The following is a 21,352-nucleotide window of genomic DNA, read 5'->3' as shown; positions in this document are numbered from 1 at the left end:
GCTCGACCTTTCTCATGCTCCAGTCCTTGACTTGGCTTTGGCTCCTACTCTACCAGACGGTGACCGGCTCAATAGAGCACCTTTGGGCGCTGGCTTTTCGAAAGCAAGTTAGGAAAGAGCTTGAGATCGTGTACCCACCGTTCCGGGTTCCGGCTAGACAGGGTAGACTGAACACAAAGACAATCTATATATAGAAAGTCATAGGTTCGGTAGACTGAACACAAAGAAAATCTATAAAGAAAAAGTCAAGTATGACGCGCTTTTTTCTTTGTTTACTCAAGGCGAATCAAAACCTTTACTTTTCTTCTTCTCTTATGAAATTTCTCTAGTTAGCGTATCACTCCTAAATGCAGCCTTTCCTTTATATTTTATACGATAAACTAAAGAAAGCATTTCTATATCTATATTATTCGATACCACCAAATGAAAATGACTTCCTGAGTCTTGCGCACGGCGGGGAAGAGTGGCCGCTCAAGCCGCATTATTTACGCAATTCCTTGATCTGATCGGTACCTTACCCTCCAAAGAAAGCACCCTCGGTCCTTCCCTTCCTCTTCAGGTATGAATTTCCCAGCCCAACCTCTTTTGAGGAGAGGCCTAAAAAGGGGAATAAGTTTCCCATTGGCCACTCCACGGATGAATGCCCATTTTGGAATAAGGAGTTGTTGGGGTAGCTGGATCAGAACGTTCGCCTAGCGCTAGTGTAACCCTCAAACGAGAAGGGAGATTAGCAAGTGTTGAGCATGTCGAACTGGTAGCTTGATTGGGGAACCAGAACTCGTTCTATTCGATATTGATTTCCGTAGAGCAGTACCTAGGCAAAAGAGAAAGACCTTAGGGGCGCAAGGAAGAGCCGAAACCTATAATCCCCAATCAGCCTCTTTTCGCAAGAACAACGAATCTCCAAATCGAGAATTTCGTATTTTAATTAAGATTAAGATGACCAACTTTTTCTTTACTTTAGGTTTCCAACCGGGGTACAAATACGACCTTTTCTCACTGGTTCTTTCAGTATGTTCGCCCTTTTATAGAGCAGCTAGCACACCAATTCCAAGAATCCGTCTTTTTTGATGATTTCTCGAGTGGAATGAAACTCTCTTTCCCAGCAGCAACCTCCCCAAGATGCACAGGTAGACACCCTAGCCACTAAACCACGGATTCCCCGATTAAAACAAAGATTTTTATATTTATTTATCTTGCTAAGCCCATAGGAACTTGTTTGATGAATTCAACTCTCAATTGATTAAATGCTAGCGACATACCACGCTCACTGTAGTGGGGTAATAGGTGCTCGCACCGAGAGAAAGCCCGATAGAGACCCCTGCTTTTATGGAAATCTTGTTTTTTAGACCTTCGCTGATAGATGGCTCCCCCTAAGGTAAGGTTTTTATAAACTTTTTTTCTAGTTCAAGAGATCCACTCCCGATAAAGTCAAACTCCTAACTAAAACAAACAATGCAAATTTCATTTCAAGTGCCAGGCAAAGGACCAAGCAGGGGCTTAGGCTCTTGTTGAGGAGTTCCGGAAGCTGAGTAAAAGCGCCCAGACTTCTTTCTATACGAAAATAGAAATTAGAAAGAGGGGGGCAACCCCCTACGAAGGAAGAATCTGAACAAACAAGAGGAATGAGTACGGCTAGCCGAAAGAATAAATAGATCGATCCGGGACTTGCATCAATGAATGCACCAACCACGGGTACAATGGGCATACCTTTCATCTACCCTGCGTAGGAGGTCGCCTTAGCTAGTGCCAAAGGTTTTGCATCATCCTTGGCTTGGGTTGTCCCAATTCCTTGATCTGATTATGAAACAAGCTCTTCTGCGACTGCCTTAGCTCTTAGCTGCGGCTGCGGGGTCAACTAAAGAAATTCTTTCAGCTCCAGGACCAACTTCTCAATGAAAGAGCTCTTTTCGGCATAATAAAGAACCAGAAACCAGAGCCTCGAAAAAGGGGCTTTTTACTCCCTATGTGGGGCGTGGGAAACTCACCTGTGAAGCTGGTGTTTAGTGGTGAGGCGTCCTAAAACCGACCGACGAGTCTGCAATAGATTGGATTTTGAGGAAACCTAGGTAAAAAAGGTTACTGGGAAACTAAGCTAATAGAATAGGGTTATTCGGCATTGATCGAAAAACAAACCCCTGAGGAAAAAAAAGAGAAAACGAACTAAGCGTGGGATTATAAACCCATATATATTGTGTGGTAGAATGGGGCTTTGCCTCCTTCGAGACACATCGCTCTGTATGCTACTAGGCGTACTAGCTTGCTTAAGCCCAGCATAAGGCTTTCTTTACTGCGCCTTCCTTGCTTGACAGTTTTCTTTCTTCTACAAAAGAAAATATAGATAGATACATCTTTGAAGGGGTCGTACGATCGATTGCTTTTTCACTGCCGGGCAGGCATAACTAGTTACTTTACTCTTTCTAAACCCCCCGACCCCTTAGATGAGGCAAAGGCCGGAGCTGCTACAATAGCAAAAGCGGGAGCTGGAGGAAATAAGACTGATAGATGGACGTGAGAAAGCTCTTTTATAATTATAACATTTTGGTCTGGTATCGTGTGGTATATGGGCGGGAGGAGAATAAGAGTCTCGTCTCATCTTTCAGCTGGAGTTAAGGCTCTCCTGTAAGAACTCTTACAGGAATTGGTAGACAAAGCATAATGCTTCTTACAAGCGAAAGAAAGATTAGCTCGATCCCAGGAGCGGAGATGGAATCTGTCGAGGAGCACTTCTCGGGGTAGCATCGCCCAGGTTGAGAAGGAATCGCTTAGGTTTCTTCGGAACAAGAAGAATAGGAATTCTTACTTGACGTAATCTCAATATCAGAAAAAGGGCTATGCTATATATCTATATATATAATTATTAGAGAAGCTGCGTCTCTATCTCTTAGTGAGCTAGCCGCTACTATAGTTTTAAGGGATTTGTGCAATGAATTCTTTTCTGCCAGTTTCGAGTGGGAGTCTAAATCAACCCATTTTCAAGCAAGATAGACCAAACGACTTTACTGTAGGAAGAATCCCAGAAGAGGTGATACACTGATTCTGGATGCAACTCACAAAGACAGCAAGTTTCATCATCAAAAACTATATCGTATTGAGAGCTCTTTTGATCCCATCCATTCCTTTATCGTCTGATCCAGTGATTAGTTAAGTTAGAAGAATGGAATTACTTCCATATGCGGGCAGATATGCATTAACAAGCTTATTGAAGGGAAGTTCCCCGCTCTCGAATAATAAAGTAAGCTGACTATCCCGCAGTGAGCGCTACCTAAGCACTGTTGAAGACACTCAGAGAAGAGTGGAAAGAGTCCTAAGAGGGCTTCTCACTAAGACTTTCGACTCCGATGCCCTTGAATCCGTTGATTGAATGTCTATCACACTTTCACATCCTAGGAAGTTGTGAAGTGGTTTTTTCCTGCTTTCAATTGAGCGTAGTGGCGGTACTTCCACTTGTCAGTAGATCCACCTAGCTTAGCTCCGCTTCCTATCTGCATGGACTGCTTTCGTATGATGAGTGCGCATCATTCGCCTCTGGCTTGGCTCTCCCTAGTTCTCCTCCCCTGCTTGACTTGCTTTCAGGATTGAGGCTGTCCACACTCTCTATTGCACTCCGGAATTCGAAGTCATTGAACCACTGAACTACCTTAATCAAGCCTGGGCATTCTCATAAGCTGATAGACTAGACTGACTTATAACGAACTGGACTTAGCTGAACACCAAGCCGAGATCCATGAAAGATGGGTGGAATCGAATGGATCATTCCCTGAACTCATTGGACTGACCTCGCGAGGTTCTTGATTAGATAGATCACCTTCAATCGGAAGACTCAGTTGTCTCGTCCACATTCCTTCCCTGTCTTTCCCCAGGTAGGTCCATTCAGGCATAGAACTGGAGTTTGGAGTTCTCTACCAGGTTGATTGAGTGCTCGACCAAAGGGAAAGGGCTTGAGCGTCCTTGATTCAAAGTCTCTATATCCCAAAGGGAAGCAACTGAGCTTGATAGCTGCCACCTCCGCATCTCCGATAACAATATCGGAACCCAAGATAGCATAGGTAGTAAATAAACCCGGATCCACTAACTCGGTACTCAACCACACGGTGTTGTGGTGTGCTAGAGTGAATAATGTCCAGGAACCATAGAAAGCAAGTGGTTGTCCCCGTGCCGAACGCCACCAAACAGTAACCTTCTCGACGATGGGAACATAAGTGAGATTTCGTGGGTTATCATAGAGGAACTGCGCGACATAAGTGATGAGCCACGGGAATTCCCCACGATGAGAGGCGGTCCGCTCAGAAGCAGAAGCTGTGGGCTTCCGAGAGCCCCTGCATCACCTCCCCTCACACTATGCATCCTTTCGGCGAGACCATCCATTAAATAACTCCATTTTTTTCCCGCCAATCAAAGTCTCCATTTCGAAAGCCAGGAGCGCTACTGTAACCAGGGGTTTAGTCCAAGAATCCCCTTCTCTTTCTCTCCTTTGGACACAGAGCCAAGGGTTATACATCCCTACTTGACCTTGGGTTAAGCATACGACAGAGTCGGACATTGAAGAGAGACCATTATTCCGCTTTTCCCCCGGACGTAGCGAAGACATCACTATCGATCTTTACAGCAGCATAGGCCGTAGAACACAGTGCAGACGATGACCACCGTCCAGGCTTGAGAAAGAATCCTACTCCAGCTAAAGCATATGAATCACTCATAAGAAATCCATACAAGGAAAGAGAGGACTTCCTAACGTTAGAGCAAAGCCATCATGAGCGTGAGCCGTTACACTCAAAGAGTTATCGGATAAAAAAGACGTTCGGCTACCTCTTGGAGATTGACTCCTGTTGGAAAGTTCACATCTCCAGTAGTATCCCTAGTATACTCTCAAAATAATTTCTAGTTGGTTAACAATTTTCTCCTTTACAACATCTATCGCTAAATCAGTTATTTTGGTTTCCATATTGAGACTATTCATTTGATGGACATTCGGCCAGCCCTAACGCCTACAAGAATAGCTACAGGCAAAGCCAAACCCATCCTAGAAAAAAAATCGCATATTAAAAAATCCATAGTGAGTACGTACGTCCTAGTGCTCGTAAAGAAAGACCGCCAATTCGTATCCCGAAGATACAAGCGAAGCGACCGGTCCTCTTCTCTTGTCTTGCCCCGAAGTGTAGTGTGGTGAGGTTTTGCCTCACAGAAGGAGTGGTAAATTTGGGACAAAGCCGAAACTGAACTAACGGAGATTGAGGTATACTCCGTGCTGCGAAACGGATTCGGCCAGTACAATACTTAGTATTATTGAGGCCATGAAGACGGACAGCGCTTTTAGCCTGCCTGCCTATAGGGATAGGGTTCTTTTCGATCTTGTACCCACGGTACACTGAACACCAACCCAATCTATACTAAGTTAAGTACAAGCCCTGACGTGAACGCTCATTAGACTGTTATAACCAGAGAAAGTTTCTTTGTTTACTCAACTCGTAAAGGCGAATCAAAACGTTCTTTCTTTTCTACGCTACGATCTTTCTTCTCTTATGATATTTCTAACCAAATGAAACTGATTCAATGGCAGCCCCTCTTCCTTGTTCACAGAAACCATTTTATAAAGAGCAAAGAGAACAAGAGCAATCGCAGCTGAGTCAACTCTATCCATTCTTGTTCCAAGCTAAAAGCTTGAGGAAGAAGAGCTTATTCAACTCGAGGGTCAAAGAAGACCAAGAAAAGATCTATTCAGCATAAGCAAGGGATGAGAGAGGCCTTTGTCGGGTAAGAGATGAATGAGGCCTTACGAGTGAACTGCCTTACCTTAAGGAGACGTCGGACTTACCTTTGGAAACTTCCCATGAAGTAGTGCTTTCTTCTTTGCTAAAGAGAATGTCAAACCTGCAAACAAGCCATTCAAGCAAAGAGTCTATTCTGAGCCCTTTTCATGTACAGGGTATTCTCTTGATTAACGCCTTTTCCGCTCTCATTCCTGGCTTGGCTTTCCTTTTTGTCTTGACTCTATGCCTTCCAGCTGTCTTGGTGAAGACTGTGGTAGTGGTATCGGTTCTTTGCTGGGTTGATTGAATATCTCTTTCGCTTGCTTCTTTGCGGCAGAAAGACCGAGGGCAAGATCTCTTTATATAAGGATATAAGGAAAACCTCACATCCGATTCGTAAACAGACAGGAGACAGGCAAGAAAGTCACTAGAAGCACCGGAATGACTACCATCGACTGGCTTGCCCGGAATACCAGGACTTAGACCGACAGACTGCTTTCAACCGCTTTGCTACTGGTTCGCTTTGAATGAACCCTTACTGCACTGCTAGCGTTGGAGAGCTTGAAAGCGGCTTGGCTGGCACTCATACTCACACGGATTGGACTTCAACCGTGCTACTAGGCCTAAATTTCCCTCTTCCTTCGGGTGTACTAAGACTATCTCTTTCATAGACTATTCCTTCTCCCCTCGAGTCAGGAGCTAGCTTTCAATCTCCCACTCCTACTGCTACTACTCCTGATACAATCTTGCTTGGAAAAAACCGTTGCCGAAGAAACTTCATGTTTACCATTGTCACTGACCCATACATTCTCTGTGGAGTCTCCCAGATTTCTCATGCGGACCCAATGTCTCCCACTGAAACTAGTACCTTATCCTTGACCACCATTACATTAGAGCACAGCTTCGAAGAACTTTTCTTTTTGACTTTTTTTTGAGTTTGAGTAACATTCTCCTCGATCTTTCAAGTACACTCAACCGAGGAATGGTGATATTTCCATCATTCCACTTTGTTTGCGGATTCAAGGTCAATCCTTTCGATTGATTGGCCTTATTCCCTTTCTTAATAGAATAGAGGGAATGGAAGTCTTTCCTTGTCCTTCCGAGATAGGAGTTGAGAGCTTCAGGCAGCACCACAGCCCTAGGCGCACTAGAATAGGTAGCACAGGTCACAGCAAGACTGAAATCAGAACGGTGGGACCCGCCTAGCTTGCGTAATAGATGGATTTTCCCGACTACTAGCATGATTCATCCTACTTTCTTAAACACGGCAAAGGCTTTCTGGTCAGATCAGATAAAGGCTCAAGGATCGCTTAATGAAAAAGGCATTCTGCCGCGGGAAAGAGATCAATCACCCCTATTCTTGCAAGAGACGGTTTGTCCACTTCCTAGCCAAAGCCCAATTCGCCACGTTCAAGTTAGTCACTATCAATAGCTCCTTGCTTAGATCCTTCGTTCCCCATAGCCTTTTTCTGGAGATAGCCTGGTCTTTCGTCGCCTTGAGCGGGGCCTCAAAAGGCGTTTTAGCGGTTGTGGGATCGATCCCTTTTAGCCAATTGTCGCCTCAGTGCCTCCTTTCCCTTCTCGTCGACGGTAGTGAGTGGGCCTAAGGCGGGTTAGAAAGAGTAGGACTCGATTGAATAAAAAATGAACAGATAGGGGAATGGCCTGCTCTCTCTCTCGATGCTTTGTTTTTGTTAATGCCATAAAGGAAGAATGCTAAATGTTGCAGCAAGCAGCTAGCCTACGGGATGAAAGATAGAATGCCACTAGATCAATGATGAAAGTAGCTATGGTTTAGTGATAGTGTCCGTGGAGAGGTGAAAGAGTTGCTTTGGTTCAAGTCAGGAAAGAATCTGACTAAGAAAGAAAGGCTCTATGTTTCATAGAGATAGAGGCATACTATATAAGAGATTGCTAGCAGGGATCATTTTCCATGCAGAGTGAGAAGCGGAATTAGAATGATAGACTACGGATGCGGCTTGCAACTCCTACTCGAGCTTATGAACCTATTTCATACCCTTGCCCTTGGCTTGCCCTTTCTTCTGGTCGATTGATGAACTTGCCTTCGTTGATGAACGAGCTTTCGTCTTTCCTGGCGTTCTTCTCTTTCTCCCTGAAAGTGCTATTCTTTATCTAATCTATAAGGAACCGATCCCGTAACAAGACGCACCGGAAACAACTTCTTTCGCACCTTCAACCTCAACTGGACCAGGATTTCAAGATATCCCTTCTGATGACTATATGAAAAGATGAATAGGAAATCCCGCGGCAAGGCAAGGAACTTCCGCCCATGAGATTAGTGCCCCTTTTGTTCGTAGTCCATCCGTCTCATCTCGTGCAGCAGGAAGCATGAAAGGAGGAAGCAGCCGAAGAACGGCATTTACTATTCGGATTGATGAAAATAGGATTCATGCCCAAAAAAAAGAGGATGCTCTATCCGCTCTCGAAGCAGTCGTAAGGTAAGGTTGGTTTTTACGTAAGGTTTAGCGCAGCCCTTTAGCCTGCTTTTCCTTGAGACTGTGGAAAAGCGGCTTTAAGCTCCCCTTTCTTCTTTCTTGCTTTTCCAAAAGATCAATGATGAGTCAAGAAAAACACAATAGACCGTCTCTAGCACGACCACTACTTTTCTTACAGGGAAGACTGAGCTCAGCCGTTCGCGTATGGTCTCACTTATTCGTTCCTGCTGTAAGCCTGTTGCCTGTTCGAAAGCCTTACCCGACAGCCAGTATCGTATCCTAGGTAGACCCATAAATAGTTCAAGTAGTTTGGTGCCTTCCTTCTTGAATTGTTGGGCAGATCATCCAAGAATAAAGTCCGGAGAGGGAATAATCGACATAAGGAGAGACGTTGGGGAGGTTGAAATCATCTTTGATAATCACAGTTCTAGTAGCCATCAAGTATGTCCATCGAGACATTAGCGAAAGAACCTATCTTTACGGAATGAAAAAGTGCTTCACTGCGCATATGCGACAACCGGCATATCTAACTAGAAATATCATAAGAGAAGAAAGCCACTTTTACGCCCAAAACTCCCATGTCTTCCGTTGGTCAACAACCAATAAAAGTAAACTATAGTTTTTCACTACTCGTACAGTGAAAATGAAGTCTCTCCTTTTTTTGGGGGGAGCGGAGAATGAAAAGAATGAAAGAAAAATGAAATTGTTTTCCACGGCTAGAAATAGAAAGATATTATTTGCTGCTATTCTTTCCATTTGTGCATTAAGCTCGAAGAATATCTTAATCTATAATGAAGAAATGATAGTAGCTCGTTGTTTTATAGGCTTTATCATATTCAGTCGGAAGAGTTTAGGTAAGACTTTCAAAGTGACTCTCGACGGGAGAATCCAGGCTATTCAGGAAGAATCGCAGCAATTTCCCAATCCTAACGAAGTAGTTCCTCCGGAATCCAATGAACAACAACGATTACTTAGGATCAGTTTGCGAATTTGTGGAACCGTAGTAGAATCATTACCAATGGCACGCTGTGCGCCTAAGTGCGAAAAGACAGTGCAAGCTTTGTTATGCCGAAACCTAAATGTTAAGTCAGCAACACTTCCAAATGCCACTTCTTCCCGTCGCATCCGTCTTCAGGACGATCTAGTCACAGGTTTTCACTTCTCAGTGAGCGAAAGATTTGTCCCCGGGTGTACGTTGAAAGCTTCTATAGTAGAACTCATTCGAGAGGGCTTGGTGGTCTTAAGAATGGTTCGGGAAGGGGGTTGTTCTAAAATAAAGTGAAAATGCCATCTCTATGGACCATTCTATGTTATATATTCGGTCTTCATAAATTCATATATAGGTTGAAGTTGATTCGGTGGCTCTTTAAATCGCTGGGAAACGCTCTTCAGGGTTGTGAGGAGGACCCTCTTCCGAAAGATTGGTTAGAGATATTTTTTTGGTACAAAAAACGCTTTTATGCTTTTCTTTTACTGTACCGCCTAATGATGGACGTATATGATGTACAGAACAAAGCGAAGGAAAAAAATCGGGGGAAAGGGGGTTCTCTTAAGAATGAATAAAGAAGACGAATAGAATCTAATTCATGTTCATGCTAAGAGAAGAGCGGATCCAATACCAAGACGACTATCGAGAAAGCAAGCAATCTTCTTTTTGACTCATTCCATTCTTCTTCTGCTGAAATGCTATGGACGTCACACACAATCTAGAAAACGACTCAAAGTGTAAGTTGTGAACTCAGACCTTGAGAGAAGCCGCAGTTGACTGCTATTTCGGCCTAGACGATCCTTAGACGCACAAGGCGCTTCGAATTGTACAAGTCAGTCGTTCCTGGAGCTCTTCCTCTGTCCCCAATAGCCGATGGTTGAACTGAGCAAAAGAGACCTGATGCCATTTGCAATTGCAGTATCTTTTTCTGTAGTACAAGTACTAGGTGAAAGAGAGGGTCGACCGAAGGGAGACATATTTTCAATATTGCGATGAATAAGAATCCAACTAGAAAGCGCTTTTCTCTCGGGAAATGGGTGCTACTCAGATGCTTCACTGACATAATATTCATTTGTCTCAACTTGTCGAACCGCTACTCGAATCCTAAACGGCGGGAAGGGATCGAAAAAGAAGTTCCATGATACAGTCAGAAGATGATCGCTCTCTAGCTATGAAGTATAATCTTTCTCTAGGAAGAAAATAGCTAGTCGCAAGAAAGAAGAAAAGAGATGCTGCTATTGATGAATCATCTATGTATTCGACCGGGGCGCTGAAGAGCGAGAGTTCAGAAGTGCGACAAAAAAGAAAGGCTTGGAGACCTGAGGAACGAAGTGAGCTATAGATTGACCGCTGCCCCCTCGTTATGATAATGAATCATTCCCCGTGAGATTCGGGACAGGATTTCAGTCCAAAGAGATGGGGGCGTACTTGCTTTATAACCATAGAGCGAAATAGACCTGGCACATCACAAGCCATCTAACTAAAAATAGAGAGTAGGGCATGTGACTCAGGCTTGCTTTCTTCAAATCTTGCGCTCTGAACTACACCCATCCTGCGATAAGGGTGAACGTGGAGAAGAGCATCAACTAAACTGTCGCCGCATGGATTAACAAGGAGCCACTGTTCAGACGAGAGTCAAAAAGTAAGGATGCCCAGAAATGGGCAAAACAAAGCCTTTAGCGTGCCAAAACCCCTTTTAGCTTTCTGCCTACTCGGCTCGGACTAATCCTTCCCTACTAGAGAGAGTACATAAAAATCAGTAGATCCGTGTGGACTCAAAACCAGAGAGATTGCGATAGAAAAAAGTACTCTCGAGTGATCGAATGACTTAAAGAAAGCGGGTCGACGCCAGCTATAATGGTTGAAATCATCGCTCGCAGGTAACCGTTAGCGGGCTACAGTGCCTCGTAATAGTCGAATCTTGGATATAAAATAAAGAGAGCCCTCCCTTCGGTCGTCGTCGTCCCTCGCTCTGCCAAAGAAAAAGAAAAATAGGTCCATTTTTGCCCTGTATAGCTTACAAAGCCTAGGCCAGTGAAAGACGGGGGCATTTTACGACCCGACACAGGAAAAAGCGATAGGCGAGAGGGCAAAGACTGAACCTATCCCCTTAGTAAGGGAGAACGGGCACTGCCAAAGCAGCTTTCTCTTCTAGGTCTAGGAAAGAACATCGTCCTGACAGACACGACTGGATTCGATTGATTGAAAGCCTTAGCTTGAGCCTTTTATCACTATCAAATAGAAAAAGGAAAAAGCACCACAAAAGGACCCCTGACTTATTAGCGAGAGTCGAGAATTCAAACCCCCTCGGGAGAAAGAAAGTGGTGATGATTGCCATGAATGCTGCTTCCAACCAAGATATTGTTCTCCTCGATGCGGTTCTTTTCCCGCGAGTTATATTGTGCTTTCATACCCGGACTTCGCATATTACTTGGCACCTGCCTTCAACTTCAAAGACATCTCTGCAAATAGCGGAAGTAATGTGATGTCTGATCTTTATCTTGCAGACATAAGATCGGGTGAAGAAAGTGCTCAATCAGACCTTCTTTTAGGTGGCCTGCTCTCTATATCAGATAGTGGGACCTCCTTGCTCTTCTTCTTGACCCTGAAGAAAGGGCGGGTTCACTCCGTCACCTATTGGGTAAGCGGCTTTGCTCTTCTATCCCATCCTGACTCGTACCTTCAACCGACATTGTCCTGTAAGGCAAGGCTGATAGCGCCTGGAAAAAAATGCGCGGAAAAAAAAATCAATGCTTTCCCCGCCAGTGAGAGTACAGAGTAGGCTTCTTTCTTTCCGTAATCGGATATGAAGCTGCCGGTCAATCGGCCCCTTAGCTTGTGATATCGGCGATTGAAGGAGTTTCATGCTTGCTGATAGCCTGACTTTCCTATTTCCTGGGACTTTCTCCTCTTCTATAGCTTTCTGAAGCTAAAGACATTGCCATTGCCCGAATCGAATGTTATCCGCTTTCTTGGCTGAAACTGAACAGGCTGGGTGGGCACTGATAAGAAGAGTATGCCTGCAAAGCCCATTTTTTTTTTTTTTTTTTTTTCTACAGCTCCTTGATCTTTTTCGCCTGTTCTGGCTAACCCCATTCCAGTCTATTAGGCAAGGTCTGTTCGATTGAGCTTCTATTAGTCATTTTAGACAGCTCGGCAAGCAGCTGAACTCTTTTCCTCTTTCTTTTGCTTTGGATAGATCTCAAGGGCAAAGTACTCATTCCGGGCATGACTCGGAAGATGAAGAGGGGGCAGGCACTTCAGTCCAGTGCTATGGGTTCCTCATTTCCCTATGGTCGAGCGGTTTGGTTGGCCTGTGATGAAGAAGAACTTAGATGATGACAATGGAGCTAGTCACGGAGCTTAGTCATAGGTTACACTATGATCCCGATGCCTGAAAGCTCTGTTCGCCTACTGGTGATAGAAGCAATCCTCCTTCTAGGGCTGGGCTCAGATCTCTTTTGAGGCACAGTGTCTTTCAACTAAGCGCTGAGCCCCTGCGATGACTAGGTCAAGCGGCGTAACTGAAGCTTCTTGCGCCTAATTCAATTGAGCTGCTAGGCTTCCTTACCTAAGCCCTGACTCGGAAATTCAGTGGAAGACGCTAAGCCTAGGTTCATTGGCCTTTTTTCGATGTCAATGCTCTGACAGTGATTCTTTAATCTCTAAAGAGAAGGGTCGAAAGAAGAAAGTCTAGACTTTTCTCTGATTCATAGTGGGAGCTGTTTGGCTATTAGTAACTTTTTTCGCTCCTCAAGAAAGACGGCTGGGAACGGATCTTCCCCCTCTCGCGATGTGGCATTCCGTCCGCTCTTTCTTTGCATTTCTTTTGCTATCAGCGGGGAATCAAGGGCTTTCAGAGAGCTTTCCTTCTTCCTTATACCCTTTCTTGCCCTAAGAAAGACGGCTAGAAACTTCCTATTAGGAATGGCTTCTTCCTTTCAGGTTGTGTTGTTACAGACCAGACTGTTATAACAGGGCAGTGGAGACGGAGAACTAATCTCATACAGTACAGCTATGCTCGGGCAATAGCGCAGCTAAGGACTGAAAGTACTTACTTGATAGAGTAAGGAAGGTGAAGGATCGCTTAGTGACCTTTAGTCCTGCAGGTAGCGAAAGTCTGATCAAGTGACTCGTAGTTGACGGGCGAGAGACGAAAGGTGGGAACTTCGGAGTGATGTTAAGGCCCCGAAGGCCGCAAAGTGGCCCGGCGGAAGGGAAGTTGCATGAGAGGGTTACTGGGATAGCCGGACGCCATGATTCGAAGCGTCTCTCATCAACGGAACGAGAAATTTCGTTAGTAGAGTAGAATCCGCGATGACCCAGACATCGCGATAGCGGGAAGTTGGTCACCTGCAGAAGTAAACAAAAGACTGGTATGGGGTATGGTAGCTGAAAGAGTTTCGAATCAGTGTTCAAAACTGATTGAGGGCTCCCGAAGAGGCTAGTTGACTCACTATAGCTATAGTCTCAATCTGGTAACCAACCAAAGCGCATGCATGACTATGGCTGCCATTTATGCAAGCATTCTCATTCACAAGCCCAAAAAGCAAGAGCAGTCTCTTCATAGCACCCAGCACCCGGCAGTCCCTTACCTATAGCCTTAGATTTAGATTAAGGGTTAGCTTTTAAAGAAATTTTCAAAGTATATAATAAAAGGCCCTAAGAAGCCTGACTGACGACCGCTCATCCGGCTCCTCCTGCATCTGATTACTCAAAGCAACCTCAGAAAAGAACACCCGCCCAAGGCCATAACTTTCCCCTTTTTCCAGGTTCAACCTAATTATAGGGAGTAGGAGTGCACCACTGGCTTTTTCGCCTTTTGAGAAGCGGGGTTTCGGACGACTGACACCTATAATAATTCCTTTCTTCTTAACTGAATACGGGGAATGCGGAACTTTTCATCAAACACAACCTCTTGGAGGAGAAGACCCTATGCGTCTTTGACAGAGAGCCGGAATTCCATTCATTTCATAAGCCGTTTTGATCCTTTGACACAAATGTATTACTTTTTCATTTCACCGGTGAATCAACTACTAATGGTTACATAGTAAGAAAGGTTCTACCTTAGTAGCTTCGAGTAAGTAGCAAGGCAAGGCTGATGCCCCCGTATAAAACGGGCGAGAATTGGATCAAAGACCTTTTCCCCTTCCTGAGCAGCGTATATAAGGGTAAGGGGAGGGGCGATAGAGTCAAACCGTGAAATGAATCTATAAATCGGTTTTGGGTAGATAAAATTCTTCCGGTGTCGGGGGAAAGCTCAGATTGTGACTGGTCTGGTAAGGGGGATTCGTCAGCACAGGGTTACTCTTCTGCTTCTAGTACTGGTAGAGGAAATGATTTGTGCCAGCTAAGGCCTGTTCGGAAGGAAGAAGGACTCATATGTATGAGTAGCTCCATTTCTATGGTGGGTTTATGTCTGATGCGGGGGAGTCAGTTCTTGCCTTTGGTGCCATCCTATCGCCAATAAGATGGTGGAAAGCTTGTGCTTAGTCCCATCCCACTCTAGCTTAAGCTATTCTATTTGGGAAGCAACTACTTTCTTTCTTTAAGGGGATTCCAACGGATTTTCATTCTTCTTTTTTTTGTTTTCAGATGAAAAAGCGCTAATTCTCTATCGTGTTTACCTCCCTTAGCCCACTCCTACCTAGGCAGGAGGAGATAGAGGAATTTTTGTCTTTGGGCATCCTCCTCTTAGTCTTCCGGTTCTTCCGGTGAGGAGTAGGTATATCTTTACTTTATAGGTTACGGGGAAAAATTTTGGCTTTAATTTAATGACTCCTCAATGAGCTCTCAGGTAACCTAATCAAAAAGCAGACGGTCCATACAGAAGTTTAGTTTTGAGGAGCAGCAATTCTTCCCGCATCTATCAATTCCTTCAAACAAGCCCTTTTTTCGCCTTTTTCCGTAAGCCTAGAAGCAAGTCAAGCTCTTGGTCTGCTGAGAGAATCTTCCCTCTTCTCTTTTCTAATATTCTTTTTGTGCGGTAAGCTCTAAAGGTAAGTTCAAGTCGGAAACATAGGGGGGGTTCTGAAGCTTAGGAGACAGTTTCACTTTCGTTAGATTGTGCGGCAACGTGAGCCAACGTCAGCAGAAAGGAGTCGGAGTCCGGTTCCGTCAGAAGAGGACTCAGTCTCCTCACCGAGGTCTCAGTCAGAATCGTCAGAAGCTTCAGCTAGCTCATTCCCTTCACAACGTGGGCTAGTTTTATTACCCGCAATGACTACGACCGATTCATCTCCAGTCCTTTCCGTCGTACAGACAGTGAATGGCGGAAATTAGGGCAGCCTTGGCCCGTCAAAATGAGATTATAGCACAAAACAGAGAGGCGCCGAGATTGCAGCCCCCAAAACCCAATTAAATGCAGCCTATCGGCCCCCTACATCTGAAGAAATTTTGGCATAAAAAAGAGCTGAGTTGGCTGCTCTGGAAGCACTGATAGCAGCCTCAACTCCTTCAACTTCTGCACCTCCCGCTTTTCAGCCTTATGTTCCAGCTGCACAAGCAACAGCACCTCCACCTGCTCAGTCAGGTCCATATACTTCCGCACAGTTTGTCACTAAGGAAAAATTGGATGAAAAACTCCGTTTAAAAAACCCAAAGAATGCAGGAACAATCCAGCCTTATCGCAGTCCATATCCTCCATATCATGACACGGTTCCTTATCCACCAGGGTACCAAATCCCACCATTTTCTATGTTTGATGGGAGAGGTGGCCCTAAAAGACACTTATCTTATTTCATTACCATAGTATGGCAGAATGGTATGATTATACGACTAGAGAACAGATAACCAGGAAAGACAGAAAGGGAGAACCGACCGGGGCCTTGCCCTTACTTTAGCTTTAGGAAGAAATCCAGACTTTGGAGCTCAGCTTAGGGATCAGAGGCGAACCACCTAGTATGGAACACAATCAGTTCACTAAGACAATCGGAGTGAGCGGGCTATGAAGTCCACCCAGCTTTTAGGGTTTACCGAGCTTAACTCGTGGAATGGTGATTCGGAGTTAAGTTAACGGGCTTGGCTTGAAGGCGTGACCCCTTTTATTTTATTTTATTTATTTGGCGGGGTTACCGCGGTTCCTTCGACTTTATATTCGGGATAAACGGGACCCTTATTTACTCAGACTCAGATTGGTAGGCAATCAACAGTCATAACAAGGAGATTCCCCACTGACAGCCTCTATCAGATAGTACGCAGGTTTTTCTCCCGGAAAGAACTCATTTTCTAATCGAACCGGTTGTGCAATAAGATGTGCTGCTCCTCCTTCTCTTGAGAGGTCCCTCGGGAAAAGAGCAATCCATCCTTGTACCCATACAAAGACGATTGTAGAAGGATACCAGGATTATACTCAAACAATAGCAGCGGTACTCTCCGAAGTAAGCCCTGAAAATAAAGGTGCTACACTAATTGTAGTAACCAGAACAGGGCCTCGGCCCCAGATGCTATGGAAGACCTTTCCTTCCTTGCCAAGGGCAGCTGCTCGACCAAGCAACCAATTACCACCCTAAAACGTAGCCTGGGAAAAATTCCTGCTCAGATCTCAATCCTAGACTTTTTCTCTTCTACGCCGTACTTAGGCAAGCTCGGTTGTCAAGGGAAAGGCTCCAGGATTACAAGCCATGATCTAAAAAGTGATTGCCCCCCAACCCTTTTACAGTTCCAGAAGCAGAGGGAGCAGCTTCAGTAGTTCCATCTCTCTAGCCCTAGGAGTCCCGGGAAGATAGAGGCACGACAATCCGCTATGCGCAGACTGATCACACGCGGCACACATTCTATATGATCGATGATTGCAATGCGCTTCGATTTCATATACTGACTTTTTCGCTTTCTCTTTCGTAGAAAGCCCTACTTTCATAACATCCGACGCTATATATGCTAACATCATTTCATTAGAATACATCACATAATTGGCACTCGACTGAAAGTCAAAGAGAGTTAGTTACTATAGAAAGCGTTACGTTCAGATGCCCTTCATCCTACCCGAAGGAGAAAGGGAAAACGAAGAAGACAGTGTCGGGGCATCGATAATGATTTGAAGCGGCTGGCATTGAATGGTCCCCTTAGAAAAACTCTAAAAAGCTCTATACGTTCAATAGCGTAAGGCAAACAAATAAAATAAACAGGCACGCAACTCTTTCCTAACACAAAAGCTCCAAAACTCGCGATAATAAAGAAAAAGGCCTTGCTCCGCCCTCGCTTGGCTTCTTTTCACGAATTGGATTTGTATTTTCTGGACAGCGTAGAAGCAGCATATTGCTTTGAAGCAGGTTAAACTTGATTTTATCCCTATTATCCCCTTCTGGAAACATGAGGCAAGAGAAACCATATTGGCGAATTCATAAAGACGGGAGTGAAGAACTGCGCACGCATTTGTGTCACAGTAGACCTCGAGTTGGGCCGGGCCTTCCTAAATCTATGAACCTTCGCATCCCAGGGCTTCAAGTTCACATACAGGAGTTGGACTACGAGAAAGTGCCCTTCCTTCAAGTGTATAATCAAATTTGCCATAAGCACGGACATATGGCCAGCTCATGCCCGGAGAGATTAGATTGGTTGAGAAGGAAACACACCAAGGCAAAATCAGACGGCACATTCTATCTACGACGCATCGAATCAGCTAACTTTTTTTATTGCTATCCATCTACACTCTACTCTCCTACCCTCGCATCCCGGCGGCAACACTTATTCAATCATGCGCCTGTGATAAAGAATGACACAAACAAATGTGTCGATGTGCGTGTGCTTAACACAGTCGGCTAAGAAGTCCTTCCAACCCGATGTGAGATAAAAGATAGCTAGGGCGCTAGATGAGATCTGTAAATAACTTAGTGCTTTAAGGACGACGAGTCACGCCCTGTAAGGTCAGACCGTCAATCATCGGTTCAATTCTGCTCGTATCCCCTTTTTTTTCTTTGCTTGACTCTTGTGAAACGCTGAATGAGCAGCGCCGTTTGTTAGGATCTTCTTTCTCGCCGTAACCAGTAATGTAATATAATATAGAAAAATATAAGAAAGACGAGAGAGTCAGCGTAGATAGAGTGGCGTCAACTCATTGTTGTTAAGAAGATCAATCAGTAGGGGAGGTTGCGCTATGAGTGTGTGTGTGATTCCTATTCTTTTGATAAAGTGGGTTTGCCCTATTTTGCTTCTTGGCGACATGTACAAGAATTCTCCCTTACTTACGAAGCAGAGATCTTTTAATTTTAAAAAGGCTCGAGTTGAAGTCCGCGGGTTTTTGGAAACCGCTAGTTCCAGCCGCTACTCAGCTTCCATTGAATCTCTCTTCAACGATCGATCCCAACCTGAGCTTTCAAGCACGACTACTCCGATCTCCGGAGAGAATAATAGGTCTACGCGATGCTTCGGGGGCAAACGGGCGAATCCGGACGTTTTGGATGAAAGAAGCTTTGCTTCAATCTTATATGCGTAATCTTCGCTTCATGTTGCTGACGTGTCTTTTGCTTGCGATGAGTGCGTGGTGGGCCTTGCTTCCGGAACGACTGTTGACGCAACCTGTGGCTTCGTGTTCCGCAGACTACGCACAGGCGCTAAAAAAGTCACTCAGTGGCGAAGATTGTCCATCACGAAGTATATAGAGATGGTATTCATGCCTTCACCCAGGGGGCATTCCAGATAGAATCGTGGAAGCATTTACTGAGACCTGAATTAACAGTTCTTAGGCCTCTCTCTCTGTAAGCCATAGGTAAGGCAGAAGAGGTAGGAGGCGCCATCATGAGATCGCCTTTGTACTGAAATAGATGCTTTCAAGCACTACGACCCTGCTGCTACTCAACTTATTTTTTATCCCTTTTCATGTCTCGCATTGGACCTTGGGAAATCCTTTCCTTCTTTCAGGGACCAGTTGAGATGGAGATGGAATTATTTCTTAATTATTTCTTATTAATCCCCTTCCTGCTCATTCCCACATACAACTGAACTTAATCAGAAGAATTTGACTTCGGGAGAAAAGAAAGATGAACCCATCAGTCTTTATTGAAACATTTCTTAAATCTAGACCTAACTTCGGAGCTTACAAGTACCCATTCCGCAATAAGACCAGAAACGTTGCCCTTAGGATTTCCAAAAGGAAAGTTCTGTCCCTTCCGGGAATCGAAAGGGCCAACAAGTGTCTACTCACGACGGAATTTTTGTTGATCCTTCCGAAACTGAAGTTCATTTATTCTAAACTTCAGACGGTTCTTCTCCACCTGTAGAATAGAACTACGATTCTGGAGTTCAGAGTGGGCAGCTAGTAAGCCCGCCCTTTCGCGGGCCCTTTCCTGATCGCGTATACGATCCTGCTCTCGCGATCTTTCGATTTGATCCTCTGTTTCAGCAAGGATCCCCTTCACCCGCGCCATCTCCTCCGTGAGGAGTCGGCGGAGCTCCGCGTTCTCGTGGCGAAGCCGAAGATTCTCGTCCTCTAGCGCCTGTGGGTCCACCGGGGGGGCAGCCTCATCAGGAGCAGGGACATCGAAAGGTGGTTGAGTCGAGGGGGGCCCGGCCTCCAGATTTGACGCACCTTCTCCTTGAGGACGAGCTCCACTGGATTCCTGTGCGCCGATGCCAGCGTCGGTTTCTCCGTCCGAACTTCTTTGTTCGTCCCCCTGATCGTCACAAAAGGCAATGACAGGGACCCCCAAAAAAAAGAATGGAAAACAAAGGAAACAACAGGAGCAGGTAAGCAAGCAAGGGAAGACCTGTATGTGGGAAGAACAACCGAGTAAGGGAACATAGGAAGTGTAACTCACATGGAACGTAGGAAGCATAGAAACATATAACACCTCAGGAATAAACACAGGAACTCTATAAGACAGGTCCGAAGGGATATACTTACACAGGGATACTAACATACTGGAATACTTATATTGGTATATATATATATATATATTATTAGGGGAATATCAAAGTCAATCTACTACTAATATTAGTTAACGATGCCATGTCAATCTATTAAGACACTTTAACTACGGAGTACAACTTTTAGCTCCAACTCAAGAAAGCTAACTCTTAAGACTGGAACTCCAAGGTTAAGACAGGCGAGTAAGGTAACTAAGAACTCTATGCTTAGGAACACTCCGGGCGCGGAAGCTCCTATATGAAGCTAGAACTTACTCCTTATCCCTTACTCTGTATACCAACTCTACACTATAGGAACTCATACGCCCCTTACCTTACGTAGGCTGATGTATAAAGAAAATACCGAAACTATAGAAGCTCTTAACACAGGAACTCTAACTCTTAGGGAAAGGCACAGGAACCAACTCTTAGGACAACCCTAAGGACAAGTCTAACTCGTATGTATTCATAAAATAATGTATTTTGTTTCACTCTAGAACTCCTGAAGACAGGACCGAAGGGCACTCCTTAAGCTCTCATGTATTCAATCAAAGGAAGCAACAGAAGACAGGAGCATAAGGCACTAACTCACTGATATAACAGCATAAGAACATATGCAGAGTAAGTATAACTCATAGCTCTGGAACTCCTGTAAGCAACTCATAGGTAGGACCACAGGAAGAGTAACTCCTTGGTATGTTAAGACAGCAGTAAGCATATAAGACACTAACTCCTGTAAGCCTATAAAGCCTATAAGCAACCGAAGGAAAGGAACTCCTAAATCATTTGGTTGTTCGACTTGCATTCTTTCTTGGTACCCCCCCTAGGATTAGAGAAAAGAAATATATACATCCCCTATACTTCATATAAAAGAAGAAGAACAAAGCCTTTTCCACTATTTAGGGCGATCTTTAATTGAATGGGGCGGTTGATAACTAACTATTCTTTCCGCATCATCACCTTTAGTCGTTCATAGTTGACATAGGCCAACCGTGCATGCCAGAGATCTGCGGATCTCCTTCAATCAAAAACCGAGCTACATGATTGGCCGTCACTGTTGTATACGAGGCTGCCCCTATCCGGTGAAAGAATATATTGCCACAAGGATGAACTCATGGCCATTTGATGCTTTTGGATTGATTGGTCCGATGACGTCGAGGCCCCACATCTAGCAAAAGGCTAGGGAGTGGTTAGGTTAGACTATTCCATTCCTTGATGGTCCTCTCACCGATTCGGTGGCAGAGGATTTTCGAAGATTCTCGGGTCATTTTTGTAGGAGGGGTGGAAGAACAAAGGAAAGAGCGTCAATCATTCAT

General features: G+C 44.7%; 1 protein-coding gene across 1 annotated transcript; it reads left to right on the top strand.

Moving 5' to 3' along the window:
* Nucleotides 1-8,903: 8,903 nt before the first annotated feature.
* On the top strand, nt 8,904-9,488 carry atp4 (ATP synthase F1 subunit 4). Its single transcript has one exon. The coding sequence runs from the start codon at nt 8,904-8,906 to the stop codon at nt 9,486-9,488; it is 585 nt and encodes a 194-aa protein (YP_009153942.1).
* Nucleotides 9,489-21,352: the final 11,864 nt, after the last annotated feature.

Source organism: Gossypium hirsutum, mitochondrion (genome assembly GCF_007990345.1).
Source record: "Gossypium hirsutum mitochondrion, complete genome".
NCBI lineage: Eukaryota > Viridiplantae > Streptophyta > Magnoliopsida > Malvales > Malvaceae > Gossypium > Gossypium hirsutum.
This window is presented reverse-complemented; position numbering and strand designations above follow the sequence as displayed.